This window comes from Echinops telfairi, unplaced genomic scaffold (genome assembly GCF_000313985.2).
Source record: "Echinops telfairi isolate 266 unplaced genomic scaffold, ASM31398v2 ScPeMD7_7410;HRSCAF=8448, whole genome shotgun sequence".
NCBI classification, from domain to species: domain Eukaryota; kingdom Metazoa; phylum Chordata; class Mammalia; order Afrosoricida; family Tenrecidae; genus Echinops; species Echinops telfairi.
The window spans coordinates 11,057,573-11,073,229 of record NW_022111310.1 but is presented as its reverse complement, the minus strand read 5'-3'; the positions used below and the strand labels follow the sequence as shown (position 1 = coordinate 11,073,229).

The 15,657-nt window shown below is 43.7% G+C and overlaps 1 protein-coding gene across 1 annotated transcript in view; it reads left to right on the top strand.

Moving 5' to 3' along the window:
- Positions 1 to 8,037: 8,037 nt before the first annotated feature.
- The window catches only part of LOC115871870 (ferritin heavy chain), an 18,173-nt gene continuing 10,553 nt past the window's right edge, over positions 8,038 to 15,657 (top strand). Inside the window, exons 1-2 of the mRNA XM_030887378.2 lie at positions 8,038 to 8,129; positions 8,818 to 8,920. Coding sequence (XP_030743238.1) covers positions 8,038 to 8,129; positions 8,818 to 8,920 — 195 coding nt within the window. The remainder of the gene's footprint in view (positions 8,130 to 8,817; positions 8,921 to 15,657) is intronic.

Genomic DNA, 15,657 nt, shown 5'->3' with positions numbered 1-15,657 from the left:
AGTGGATGGTGAGTGAGAACCACTGACCTTGTGGTTAGCACTCCCATGCTTACCCAACAATAGCACTCCTTGGGTCATGGTTACTGACCAATTAAGCATAGAGAGATACCCGCAATCTCCAAAAGCTAACATATAGAAGCTCTGTAGTGGACATTAACAAGTTTCACCTACTCATATGCATGTGAAAGTTGGACAATGAATAAATAAGGAAAATGGAGAAGAATTGATGCATGTGAATTATGGTTTTGGCAAAGAATACTGAAAGTACATGGGCTACTAGAAGAACAAACAAATCTGTCTTGGAGAAAGGACAGCCAGAATGATCCTTAGAAGTTCAGCTGGCGAGATTTCATCACACGTAATTTGGACATGTTACCAGGAAAGACCAGTCTTTAGAGAAGGACACCATGTTTCCCTTAGTGACTTGAATTGATACAGTGGCTCCAATAAAGGGCTCAGAGATGACAACAATTGTGAGGCTGGCGCAGGATAGGGAAATGATTCATCATTTTGTTAAACACAGGGTTGTAATGAGTCAGAGCGGTCTCAACAGTACCTAACAACCACAATATCTATATTCAGGCATATCAGAGCTGTCCCACTCGTGAATTTTCCATGTAATCAAGCCAATAAATCCTCTAAAAAGTTGCTTTTCTTGAGTTCAGTTTGAAATGAGCTAGAGACCTAACTAGAGACCCATTTACAAAACTTGGGAACTCTTCTCTTATCCCATCTCTCCATCCTCAAGTCTGATAACGCGTGCACACCCACCCTCCTCTCCACGAGAAAACTCCCTCTGCTGGTGAACAAATGAGCCTCTGAGATTCGCAATGGCCTTTGAATCACTCTGTCTCCAGGTAGCTGAACTGCTCTGTTTTTCACGTATTTTCTTTGAACATGAACGAAATGTAAAATTTACTGCTTTATAAAGAGGCCTGAATTCTTTTTTTTAAAAAAAATCATTTTATTGGGGCTCATACAATTCTTATCACAATCCATAATATATCCGTTGTGTCAAGCACATATGTACATTTGTTGCCATCATCATTCTCAAAACATTTGCCTTCTACTTGAGCCCTTAATATCAGCTCCTCATTTCCCCCCTCCCTCTCCCTTCCCCCTCCTTCAGAACCCTTCATAATTCATAAATTATTGTTTTGTCATGTTACACTGTCCAACGCCTCCCCTACACTCTTCTCTGCTGTCCATCCCCCAGGTAGGAGGATTACATAGATTCATAGATTATATCATTGATTACATCATAGGATTACATCAATTACATAGATTCTTGTAATCGGTTCCCCCTTTCCACCCCACATTCCCTCCAACCTCCAGGCATTGCCACTCTCACCACTGGTCCTGAAGGGGTCATCTGTCCTGGATTCCCTGTGTTTCCAGCTTCTATCTGTACCAGTGTACATGCTATAGTCTAGCCAGATTTGTAAGGTAGAATTGGGATCATGGTAGTGGGGGGGAGGAAGCATTTAAGAACTAGAGAAAAGTTGTATGTTTCATCGTTGCTACCCTGCACCCTGACTGGCTCATCTCCTCCCCACAACCCTTCAGTAAGGGGGTGTCCAGTTGCTTACCGATGGGTTTTGAGTCTCCACTCTGTACTCACCCACATTTACAAAGATATGAATTTTTGTTCTTTGATGCTGGATACCTAATCCCTTCGACAGCTCATGGTCACACAGGCCGGTGTGCTTCTCCCATGTGGGCTTTGTTGCTTCTGAGCTAGATGGCTGCTTGTTTATCTTCAAGCCTTTAAGACCCCAGACACTACATCTTTTGATAGCCGGGCACCATCAGCTTTCTTCACCATATTTGCTTATGCACATGTTTGTCTTCAGTGATCGTATCGGGAAAGTGGGCACCCACTGATATGATTTTTTGTTCTTGATGTCTGATAACTGGTCCCTTCTACACCTCATGGTCACACAGACTAGTGTGCTTCTTCCATGTGGGCTTTGATGCTTCTCAGCTAGATGGCTGCTTGTTTATCTTCAAGCCTGAAAGACCCCAGATGCTATATTTTTTGATAGCCGGGCACCATCAGCTTTCTTCGCCACATTTGCTTATGCACACATTTTTCTTCAGCAATTGTGTCGGGAAGGTGTGCATCATGGAATGCCAATTTAATAGAACAATGTGTTCTTGCATTGAGTAAGTACTTTAGTGGAGGCCCAATGTCCATCTGCTGCCTTAATACTAAACCTATGAATATATGCACGTAGACCTATTTTCTCACCCTCCGATATAAACATATTTACATATGTACATGCCAGTATTTTGACCTCTATAAATACCCTTTGTCACCAAGTTCTTTCCTCTATTTCCTTTTACTTTCCTCTTGCCCCACTATCATGCTCGCCTTCATTTGGCTTTCAGTAATTTCTCTTGGTTACATTGCCCTTGCTGAATCCCTACCAGGCCTCTCACACCCTCCTTGCCACTGATTTTGGATCACTTGTTGCTCCCCTGTCCCTGGGATGGTCAGCACCACCTTCTTACCCCTAACTCCCCCTCTCCTGTGTCCCCCTGGAACCATTGGTCCCATTGTTTTCTCCTCCAGACCATTCATCCAGCCTAGGTTATCTAGATAGATCTGTAGAGATAATAATATGCACCAAAAATCAAGCCATATAGCAAGATAGGCTATGAATGAAAACACAGCAATGACAAGAAAAAAAAACCAATGACCCATAAAAGAATAAATTAATTAAAAGAAAAAAAAATTTTTAAAAGAAAGAAAAAACTGTAAATAGATCAAGGTCTGATCTCTGATCTCTAGGTGTGTCCTTCAGTCAGGTCTGATGGGGTGTCATGCTCTGGTCCCAGAGTCTGTCCTTTGTACTCCCTGCTCTGCTCCCATGGTTGCTCTGCCGCACGCCTTTAGTGGGTTGCCTCGGTGTTGTGGGGTCAGTCCGTGCCTGTCCTGACAATGAGTCTCCAGTGTTGTCCCCCTTAGGGCTTTGGGCCCGCAAGGGACGACGTGTCTTGTAGTGGGATCAGCCATATGGTCCACTATGTGCATTGGCTGTTCAGAGTGGGGATATCATCCTCCAGGCCTGGTGGACCAGGATGTGCTCCACTCTCTCTTCCTCCCCCTTCATTTGCTCCCATGTGCTCTGATCAGACACGTCTCTCTCCCCTAGCTGCAGCTTCAGTGCCATCTTCTAAAGTCTTCTGTGGGGAGGGGCAGTTGTCCACGTAGCTGGTATGGCGGTTGAGCCCTCAGGCCCCTCCACTGGCTCCCCACTCCTTGTCAGCACACTGCATTCATCTGGTACTGGCTTTAATCTGGTCCCTCTTTCCCTGTGGAGACACAAACAATACCCTCCCCTTGAGTGAGTCAGTGCCCTATTCCCCAGCCCCCACATCTTTTTTTTTTTTTTGCTTTCTCTTTTCTTCCCTCCCCGCCCCCTTTTTATTTGGCTACCATAGTACCCCTGGATTTCATCTGGCCCCTGCCATACTACCTGGACCGCACCCCTGGAGTGTTTGTATACAGTAACTTTTCCCCTGTGCCCCATTTGCATTTACTTTTCTGTTATTTCTTCTTCTTCTTTTTTTTAAATATATAAACTTACCTCAGTGGACTCATGCTATACTTGTCCTTTTGTGCTTGGCTTATTTCACTTAGCATAATTTCCTCCAGTTCTTCCAATGTGGTGATATGCTTCATGCGTTCATCACTGCTTTTTAGCATTGCATAGTATTCCATTGTATGTATGTACCACAGTTTTTTAATCCATTCATCTGTAGATGGAAATTTGGGTTGTTTCCAACTTCGTGCAATTGTGAACTGTGCTGCAATGAACATTGGAGCACAGATGTCTGGCCGTGGTTTGTTTCTTGCCTCTTCTGGGTTTATGGTATGGTAGCTCAATTCCCATCTGTTTTAGAAATCACCAAATTGATTTCCATAGTGGCTGTACATACCTACAGGCCCACCAGCACTGGATGAGAGTTCCTATCTCACCACAGCCCCTCCCACACTTGTTACTTTCTGATTTTTTTGAATTGGGCTATCTTTGAGGGTGTTAGGTGGTATCTCATAGTTGTTTTGATTTGCATTTCTCTGATGGCTAATGATTGGGAACATTTTCTCATATGTTTATTGGCCATTTAGATTTCAGACTCTGTGAAACTTCTGTTCAAGTACTTTTCCCACCTCCTCAGTGGGCAATTAGTTTTTCTCTTATTGTAAGCTTGCAAGGTATTGTAGATTTTAGTAATAAGGCCTTTGTCTGTTATGTCATTGCTAAAGATGTTTTCCCAGTCAATGGACTCTCTTATTACTCTCTTGGTGAATTCTTTCGATGTACACAGGTGTCTTATCTTCAGTATATCCCACTTGTCTATTTGTGACTCCTCTGTGTTTGTACCCTTCCCTATTTCTGATAGCCTATGTATTCCCTGTACCAAGGTTCTCAGGTTTGTCCCAGTTCCCTCATTAATGGCCCTAATTGTTTGGGGCTTTATCTCAAGGTCTGTGATCCACCTTGAGTTTATTCTTGTGCATGGAGTGAGGTAAGGGTCTTGCTTCATTTTTCTGCAGGTAGATATCCATTTTTTCCAGCACCACTTATTGAAGATGGCATCTGCTTCCCATTTAATGTTTTTTGGGCCCTTATGAAAGATCAGTTGCCTGTATGCTGATGTTTTTATTTTTAGGTCTTCAGCTCTTTTCTATTGGTCTGAATATCTCTCATTATACCAGTACCACACTGTTTGGACTACTGTGGCCATATAGTACGTGCTAAAGTCAGGTAGAGCAAGCCTTCCCACTTTGTCCTTCTTCTTGAGGAATTCTCTGCTAATTCTGGGCTTCTTCCCCCTCCATATGAAGTTGGTAATCTGTTTTTCCAATTCTTTGAAGAAGGATGACGGCATTCGAATCAGGTAGCATTGAACTTATATAGTGCCTTTGGCAGAACTGACATCTTTACTATATTGAGTCTGCCAATTCACGAGCATGGGATTACAAAAAAATTCCCTGGGCCAGATGGCTTCACAGGAGAATTCTACCAAGCATTCAAGGAAGAACTGACACCAATCCTATACAAACTCTTCCAGAACCTAGAAAAAGATGGAAAACTCCCAAAGTCTTTCTATGAAGCTAGTATAACTCTGATACCTAAAGTGGGCAAAATTACCACAAGAATCAAGAACTACAGACCAATATCCCTAATGATCATTGATGCAAAAATCCTTAACAAAATACTGTTGTGTCTTGTTCTGGTAGTCCAATTATTCTAATATTGTTTCTTTTCATAGCATCAGACAAGGCTCTCAAGTTTTCTTCAGCTTCTTTGATTGTCTTATTTGACTGCTTCTCCCATTTGCTGAGGTCTGCTTGGTTATCCTTTAGGTCACTGGTATGATTCTCTGCCTCCTCAAGTCTGTTGGCAAGGTCTGTCAATTTGTCACTGGATTTTGTTATTTCATCCCTTAAGTCTTGTATTTCCCTTTGGTGCATTGCCTCTATCTCCTCTATCATTTCATCTTTTTTCTGCATTGCTTCCCTCATTTCCTTTATGACTTCAAGCAGCATTCTGAAAATTTCTTTTTGTGGCAAGTCAATATCTGCTTCTTCTATGCCCATTGTTAGGTTCATGACTTCTTCCAGCATTGCCTTCTGTTTCTCCTGCTTTTTCATTGAAGCTGTTAGAACTGGTTGCTGTTTACGTGTTGTTTTAGAGGAGAGGCCAGAATTATTTAGTCACATTTTATTGGTGGTGTTGTTCTTATAGAAATAATGACACAAAAACATTTTAAAGGATGTAAGCTCAACATAGGGTGACTCTTAGCCACACATTATTTTCCTATGTGAACAGACCAATTTTGAATGTCTTATAAGGAATTTTTTTCTATTCATCAATGACATAGAGGTGTTTTAAAAGTCAGAGTACCATGTCCATTAACAGAGTTTTCACTAGTAAAAAATACGTGGCATAGATCTAGTAGAGTTTAGCACACACGTGACATCCTGTTCATGCACATGCACGCAGCTTCTAACATTAGGAATTGAGAAAGACAGTGGCAATACTATTATGGAAGTTTAAAGAAAATGTGTGGGGGCTTTTCAAGAAGTTGTGTTACAGTTGAAAGTTTTGTGAAAGAGGTGGCCAGAGCTAGAAGACTACCTATTTTAGGTTTCTGCTCCTAAAGATTGTGATTACTTACTGGAGTAGAAAGCTCATCTTCTCCTTCGGAGTGGCTAATGGTTTTGAACTGCTGACCTTGGGGAGTGCAACCCAATGCATAGCCACCACACTACCAGCCCATGGGAAGCCCATGGGAGCAGTTCTAACCTGTTCTATAGGGTCACTATGAGTATTGACTCAATGGAACTGAGTTTGGTTTTGGTTTGATTGCTAAAGAGGATTGTGGAGAACCCAGAGATCATTAGAGGCTAACCACTCAGTCCTGTTTGCAACAAACCACAGCCATGTAATATTCTGAGCAGGTCCTTGCACATACTGCATCCTCAAATGTCCTTAAACTTGCACCCAGCAGCCACTGCCCAACCTTCTTCCCTTAGAACATGTTCCTTGATATGCCTCGAATGTTGCTGCCTTTGAGAACCCTTCCAGAGAAGGAAGAATCACGGTCTTCTCTGTGTTTCAGTGTGCTTTGCTCTTGTCTCTGTATTTTGTTTTAAATTATATTGCACACGTTGGTTATGGCTTCCTCCTTGGTCTCTCTGGCCTAACTGAAAGCATCGACTGCGACCCAGTCATCTTGTGAATTTAGGCTAGGCTTTGGCAGATAATGGATGGAGGAACAAAGTAAAAAGCATGGAAACTTTACCGCAAATCTGGTAAACTAGCACAGCAAGATTAATGGGGGGAAAGGAAAAGCTTACTTAGTTCTGAGGATAAGATGACTGAGAACAGAATTGGCTGTTCCAAAAGGTTGTATCCCAGGGTCATTCTGGAGAGGCCAAAGAAACTGTGTGCAAACTGCAATCTGTGTTGGACTGTGTCAATCTTGGTCAGTCACATGTGAAAAACCGAGACAGCTTAGCAAGAGCCCCTTGTAGTGGAATGACCATATTCTCACTTGCTCCATTAACATTGATCATGACCCAGTTAATAAAAGAGGAGCCCGTCTGCTTGGGAGCGTTCCCACTAACTAAAATGACCCAGTGAAGTCTTAAAAGTATCTCATTGTCAACAGAAGTTATTGGATTACCCTATTCATAGGGTGTGAGATATCAAAGGTAGAAATGACTTAAGACACAATTTCTTTTAAATATTAAAGGGCCTTGACTACATCTATTCCCATGTCTTAAGGTCAGGGAGGGAAATTTTCTGCAAAAGGGAAATTTGCTCTTTTGCTCAATTAATGTTTGTGACAATAAAAATACAAAATATTTGGTGTTATCAACATAATTTAAAATCATCACAACCCTGTAAGCAGTGGCCCCATTTAACAGATAAAGAAACTGAGGCTCAGAGAATTTTAAGTTATTCAAAGTCATATTGCAAATAAAGTTCAGAATCAGTGAATGAACTGCATGTTGTCTGACTTTAAGTCCATGCCCTTCCCGCTTTAAAACATCACCTGTCATTGAACAAACTGTGTTCACACTAAAAATTCTCTTCAGGTTTTGGAAACTCGTTTCCCCCTATCTGCTTTATGAGGGCCTGGTGTAATTCTAGGCTAACAAAAGAAGACACTGTTTGTCCCCAGCTTGTTATAAGGGATCATTTTGCTCTGTGAAGTTCAGTCCATAAATTAATACATGCTTTTGATATGAAATGAGGAGTGCACTTGTGTGAACAAATGTCTGTGTTGTATGTAATTAATCCCACTAGTGATCTTTTGACTTAGGAACTATTAATGTGTAATTAGATAAGTTTAAATGGAAATAATTTTGTTTATTTATAATAGGGACAAGTGGGGTGGAGTAGATGGGAGTTAGACAACAGGGCTCAAAACTTGCCAGAGATTATTTTAGCATTGACGGTAACACTGTTGCTTGCAGTCACCAGCAATCAAAACCACCTAGTGTCTAACTAGACCATGGCATTCTATAGACTGGATGGTAATGAAAGACAGAGGAATAACAAGTCACCATGTAACAACTGGCGACAGATACTTGTTGATGTGAAAAAGTAGGTCCAAGATATTGCTAAAGATGAAAAGCAGGTTATAAGTCGTCAAATTATGATACATATTTTAAAATAGCCACACACCTGGGCTAGAGCCAGAGGTGGCTACGATCAACTACATCACACTTTTGAGTTTCTTTATTAGCTATTTAATAATGCCACATATTTTTTATAAGGTTAGATTTTGTTTGGAACAACTATTTACCTTCCATATTCCCATAAAATCATTTTGGTATTGGTAGCAGGTCCCATCTCTAACTGTAGGTTCTGTTTTTGTTGTTTGGTCTGTGGGAGTTTCAAAAACAGATAAAACTCTTCTCTTAGGAGAGGATAATAACAACAACAACAATAATAAACTCCCAGAAAGAAAAATGTCTGGCAAGTACATGGCAGGTGTTTCTGTGTCAACATTATTGATTGTTTTCTTTTGTTGTTGTTGTTCTTACTTCTTTTACGCCTGCCTCCTAAGTTCTATGTTGTCTTTGTTTGCTGCTGTTGAGTCAGCCTGACTCTAGGTGACTCCTGGGCAACAGAACAAAATGTTTCCCAGTGCTGGGTCAACCCAAGGTCAATTGCAGATCAGATCATTGTTATGTACATTCAGGGGCTATCCCAATGTTACCATTTTCTACAACTGGAAGTGAAGATAATTAAGAACCTTGATAACTCCTGTCTCACTTAATTCTGAAAGAATTAAAGTGGGTGCTCGTAATTTAAGCCTCAATCCAGACCAGATTCAAGCAAAACTAGAACTTGGAGCTGTCATCCCTATCCTCAACATCTGGCTGATTCCAGTAAGGGGTGCTTTGGGAAGGTCAACATAGTCTGTGACCCAGGGACCCAGAGGCCCTGGCCCCTCAGCCTGAGCACATTCCTACACTTCTCCTGGCTTGGAAAGAGCTGGCCTGTTGACAGGGTCAGTAGTGACCACACCGGCTCTGTGATAACCAGCGGGGGTGGGGTGGGGGGTGGGGGGGGTGTTGTGGAGCACTCACATAAGCTATGGGCTGCATTTCTCCCCCTTATTATTAAAACTCTGAAGACAAGAACATGACAACATTTTGGCAGCTGAGACTGTAGCCATGTGTGAGGAGAAAGTGATTTGCATGAGCAATGCAAAACCACCTGGTTTATTGCAACTGACTAAAGAAGTTAAATGAATCAAATTCCCAGTTAGATGCCAGAAGAAGCTAACACACACACACACACACACACACACACACACACACACACACACACACGCCTTGTGAAAGAGAAAACAACCCCGCAAACGCCAGTTACATCCAGATAAACTATTAGGGAGCCCTGTGCCCTTCGGCTCTCCTTGCCCTGCCTTGATTTTCCTAGTAAGCGTGTGTATACTTTCTCTTGGCCTGGCAGCTGATGGCTGGGCTTCTCCTCTCCAACCACATGCCTCAATGGCCATTCTCCAGAAGATGTCTCCAGCGGTACAAAAGAGCTGGAGGGAGAGGAGTGCTTGTTCGCGCATCATCAATGATTAGAACTTCCAAGCAAAGACTGGCCACCAGCCCATTTTATGGCAGATTGATGCATTCCACTCTGGATTAGCAGTCCCAGAACCTGTCGGCATGACACCACAGTCTCATCACTGTTTTCATACTTCCTGGGTGGCTCCTGTGCATGTTGAAGCTTAGAAACCAGTGCATGAGATGATAAATACCGTTCATAACATGTGGCAGGCCCTCACAGCTCCGCAGTCTGTCAGGACGCCTGCTCTCCCCTTGCCAGGGTCTGGAACAAAGACACATCCTGGCAATGCATTTCTCTGTCCGACGTACACCAGGGTTGGGTACAGCCTGGCACAGATTTGAAGAAAGAGCAGCATGTCATGTCAGAGTACTGGGAGGGAGCACAGGGTACGAAGAGTCACAAAGAAGGCCTTGTGGAGGAAAAAGAATGAAGCCAGATGCTGAAGACCTGATTTCAAGACTGAATTCAAATATTAATCTTCGTAATAATAAATTTTCTTGGACTCTCCTCCACCCTGCCTTCCTTGAACACGCTTATGTTAAGTACTGGCCCTATGCTGACGCTATGGTTGGGGAAGGATCTTGGAATACTGGTAGCCAGCTTCCAAGTTGGCCTTCAAGGATCTCTTTCTCCCAGTGTCCAACCCTTTGTGTAGTCCCCTCCCACAGGATTACCGGTGAACCTGTCTGGCCAATCGGATTTTGTACAAATGACAGTGAGTGATTTCCATGCTGAGTCACAAAAGGCATTGTGGCTTCCATCTTGTTTTCTCTTGGATTGCTTACTCTGGCGTGAGCCAGAGACTCTGTCTGGTGAGGATGCTCAGGCTGTCGCTGCTTCGAGAGGCCTTTTTGTGAAGGAGTTGGGCCCCAACCATCAGCACCATGTGACCGAGCCATTTAGGAACAGGTCTTTCCACCCCTGGTAAGCCTGCAGGTAGCTGTCAGGAGTCTGCAAGCCCTGAGAGACTCATCCAGAACCACCCAGCTCAACAGCTTCTGAATTCCTGACCTAATGAAACAGGGAGATTATCAACACTTATTATTTTAAGCAATTCTGGTTTGGGTGCTACGTTTGAACAGCAATGAAAAGGAACACAGTGGCGAACAAGAGGTAGAAGGTCCTTACCCTAAGGAGATGATAGTCTACCAGGTTGGGTGGTAGTGGTGGGGTGGGGGTTATGCAAAATCATGGAATCCATTGAATAAAAGCGTGTAACTTTTAAGCACTGTGCTGGGGTCCAAAAGCTGGGCGCTGAGCTGGCATAAAGGTAGATGGTGAGGAGCACCTTCAGAGAGAGTGAACAAAGAAGCTTTGCAAAGATGGCTCGTCCACAGAGACTGAAAGATGTAGGTTCCAAGCAGCCTCATACTGAAGAGATGCATTGAAGGTGACGGACGCCCCTGCCCCTAACCTCTAACCTCTTACTGTTTCATGAGAGAGAAATGAACCTCGGCCTTATCTAAACCATGGCCTTTGGGGGGTCTCCTGATTGCAGCAGTATAGCAGTTCCTTCACCTACAGCTAGAAGCCATGCTGTGGAGCTGTGGAGGCCCAGGTTTGGGGGCTGCTCTTTTCTCTAACAGTCACGGAGAAGTCACTGGAAGATTTTAAGCAGCACAACGAGATGATCTCATTTCTTCTCTAAAAAGTTCACTCCGGTTATTCTCTGAGTCTCTCCTCTCTATGTCTCAAGTTTCTAATTTGCAAAACAGGAGTCCGAGACAGAATTTTCCACCGGGCGTATCAACCAGAATGCTCTCCTTTCCAGCCTAAACATTCCGATACGTGTACCCACTTTTAACCCAGTTGGGTCCCTTTGTAATCTTGGACATTCTCCATGGCATTTGTGTGCATTCTTCTCTTCTGGAGTCGAGAGGCTTCGAAGCCAGCCCAGCACTCCAAACATGGTCTGCCCGATGTGAGGCTGAGCACCGCGGTGGGCCCTCTCATGAAATTATTTTTGGACACATGCAAAAATCTCTTCCTTTGCTGCCACCACCGAAGGTAAATGATGTGAAGTCAGGCACTTTGCTAGCTTGTAATTGCTTGTTTATTGGTTTTTGTTTATCATGATGCCTTCTCTCGACAGATGGCAAGGCCAGGACAGAGAAGTCCTGGGGTCCACCAGGGCCCTCTCCTTGGTGATGAGGAGAGGGCAGGAGATGGCCTATTCATCATCTCATGAAAGGGGCTGCTTTGAGGAGTACAGAGACCATCTTTGCACTGGGAACATTAAGGACTCGAATCCTTGTTTCACACGGGATGTTTGAGGAATGGGGCTACAGATGGATTTGCAACCTGATGGATAGTTCTCATACAGAGGATCAGTCCTGCCTGCAGTTAAGATAAAAGATCACACCAGCTAATTTAGATAGCCATGATAACTTTCCAACTGGGGTAGCAGATAAGTGCTTCCAGAAACAGCTCCTGTAGGTGAGGAGGGCACAAAAGGCTGCCTTCAGAGAGAAGGGGGAAATGGTAGGAGAGCGAAGAATTTAGGTCAGCCAGGATGGGGCCCCCCCAAAAAGTCAAGTTCAGAAATAATTTAACAGATAGGGATCCAAAGAATATGTGGTTTGCCTGACAAATGACATTCACTTTGAAAGTGAAAATGAAATTGGAGAAAGCAAAATTGCTGCATAATGGGTCCCGGAGATAGAAGAGAAATGATAACCAGGGGAGAAAGGAGTTGTAAAGCCTTCCTAGTTAACCACAGAATTGCAACGTATGAATTTTGGTGCATAAAGGGTCAGGTGAAGATCACACAGATAATGGCTTCATCCCAAGCAGCGCCCCCCCAAACAATGTTCATTAGCGAAGGATCTCAAGCACTTGACAAGCGTGTCTGAGCAGGCTCCTGCTGTCTTCTATCGAAGCTGCTCATTTGGAGAGGAGCTCTGTCGCCGAGTCAGACCATCAAATCCAACAGTTCAGTCCAGGAAAGAGGGAAAAGGACTTTTACCCAGAATGTCAAGGGGCCTTAAGAAGAGCTTAGGAGGGTGGGGAGAGGGCTGGAAGACACACATTGAAACGTAGGAGCTGTGGAGCTGGCAGCCTCACCCTCGCAAAATAGTGATCCTTGGCTGCAGCACAGTGCACATGGACGTGTGCCTGGGGCAATCTGGGCTTCATTCCTGGCCTAATGAACGACTCTCTGTGAGACTGTTAGACCAGTCACTTCATCTGCCTGAGATTCATATTCTCCACTCCCAGGACAGATATAAGCACATCCATTGACCCCCTTTCTGCTACTCAGAGACAAAGGAGACAGTAGGGTGTTTACCCAGTGGTTAACAATGTACAAAATGCTTTCATCAACATTGGCTTCCAGTCTAAACCTTATAATAGTCCGACAAGGTAGTATCATTGGCTCCCTTTTATGGATGAGCCCACTGAGGCCCAGAATTGTTAGACGTCTCCCCCTGGGTATAGACTTAAGTAAACGAGTCAAAACGAATACATGAGTAATCTGATAGCAAACATTGGGCTCTTTAAATGAGCCCACAACCCTCTAAGGAAGGAGAAAGAAAATTATGCATAAGCCTCTTCTGGGATTAAAAAAAAATTTTTTTAAGTTGTTGAGTAGATTCCAACTGATGGCACTGTTATGTGTGCGGAGTAGGATGGTGCTCCCTGGGATTTGCAATGACTGATGTTCCAAAAGGAATGTGCCAGGCCTTTTGTCCCAGGTGCCTCTGGGGGGACTCAACGTGCTGTAAGAATTCATTAAAATACTTGAAGAATTCCTGGAAATCACGAGCATACCAGAATTATTATTCATTATATCGTTGTTGTATTCTGTTTATTAAAAATCAATAAGAAGAGGTATGGTCTTCTAAAAGGGAGTATCTCCTGAAACAAAGGAACAAGTTTTCCATACAGAAAATCCAAGGTGAAATCAGGATGCCTTTGAGGCCTGAGGACTATATGGCCCCAGATCTGGAGCCACACTTGCTTTGCAGCAGCATCTCCATCACAGCGTGTCTCTCCTCTCCACCCTGCTTTGCGCCGAGTCGGAGATCATCACTCTGTCCTGGTTGTGTGGGAGTGCTGGTGGCACAGCTGTTAAGCACTCCGCTGCTAACTGATAGGTCAGTCCTTCAAATCTGACAGCTGCTCCGTGGGAGAAAGATGTGGCAATCTCCTTCTGAAACAATTGACAGCTTTGGAACCCCCATGGGGCAGTGCCACTCTGTGTTACAGTCTTGCCATGAGTTGGACCTGACTCTATGACAATGGGTTTGGTTTCCGATGGAGAGTCTATAGGTTTTCATTTATAACTTCATTAATTCATTTATTTATTCCCTCCTGCCCTCATACACTCAGTCAAATACATCCATCTGTTTATCCTTCTACTCCTCACACGTTTCCTAAATATCTCTTTGGGTCAGACTATATAAAAGGGGGTACAAAAAAACCCGGAAAAAATTTTAAATGATGTGTGTATTTATTTTTTTTTTACAAACCAACCTTTTCACCTTCAAAGTACTCTCCATTACACTTAGTGGATTTGTCAAATATGCGATTCCATTCTTGGAAACATTTTTCAAACTCATCTGTTTAGATGGCTGACAGCACCTCTCTCGATTTTTTCTTCACCTCTTCTAGGTCGTCAAATTTCTGTCCTTTTATGTACCTCTTCATTTGAGGAAACAAAAAGAAGTTGCATGGAGTGAGATCAGGCAAGTAAGGTGTGTGGGGAAAGAGAGGCATGCTGTTTTTGCCCCAAACTGGAGCACTGAGATTGCTGCGTGAGCAGGTGCATTGTCATGGTGGCAAAACCAGTCCCCCATCTGCCACAAATAAGGCCTTTTTAGTCATGCTCTGTTACGCAATCTTTTCAGAACCTCTAAATAGAAAGCTTGATTAACAGTCTGACCTGGTGGAATGAACTCCAAATGCACTATTCCCCTCACATAAAAACAAACAAACAACAACAGATGATCATTGTTTTTGGTGGGCAAATATACCCCTCATATATTTGGAGCATAAAAATGATAACCCATGTGTCTTCCATAACACCTCAGAGCCTAGGATATACTAGAGGAGATAAGACGTGTGCATAATTTCCAATGTACAAGGGCAGATGAGCTAAGTGTCACTGGAGAAATGGTTGAATCAGAGCAGCCCAGAGACATGGAGCTCACAGTCATTAGGATGAGAGAGGGCCATGAGGGAGAAATATTGAGCTGGATTATTATGGGGAAAGGATGTGTTAGGTGCAGTATCATGACAGCCAAAAGACTCCTAGAGCTTCAAGAGAGCGTGCAAGGGCCATGGAATCATTGAGTCAGAGAGATGGAGGGTCCCTCCCAGTTCCACCTCACTCTAGTGGATGGCTTCACTTCTAGGAGCCTCAGTTTACCCATCAGTGATATTGGGACAATAAAGGCTTTCTCGCAGGTTGTGGTTACTCAGGCAAAATAACATATGTGAAAAAGTCATCTTATAGGACAGATATTGCATTGAAATGGAAGGCGGGTGACCCTTTTGCTGACAATGTACCGTTTCCTCAGGAGGTGGCAACATCCCAGTGAGACACTGTCTGAGAACTGGCCCTGTGGATTCCACTGTGCTTTTCCTCTGGCTACCTGATCTGTCACTTACAGTGCGTGCAGGTGGAAATGAAATGGTAGGGACACCTTTGCAGATGTAAAGGGATATTTTTCTCTTTTGTGTTCTTTTCTTTCCCACTTATTCATTTAGGCAGAGAGAAGGTTTTGTACCTTCTTGCCAAAGGAAAAAGTTTTGAGCTAAAAAAGGATACAAGAGTTGCCTGCACGTGGAGTAGGGAACCAGTGGAGAGGTCTAGGGGGCTGGCCCCAGTCCCAAATTCTAAGTAGATGCCTGCCCCTCCCCCGAGAAGAAGTTATTTCAAAGGATGGCACTGAATCCGCAGCTCCAGGAGAAGGAGATACCTGATCAGAGGACACAGGAGCAGATGACAGGGGAGGAGGAGAGACTGGAGCACATCCTGGACCACCAGGCCTTGAGGACGATGACCCCAATTAGAGCAGCCAGTCCACAGAGAGGACCA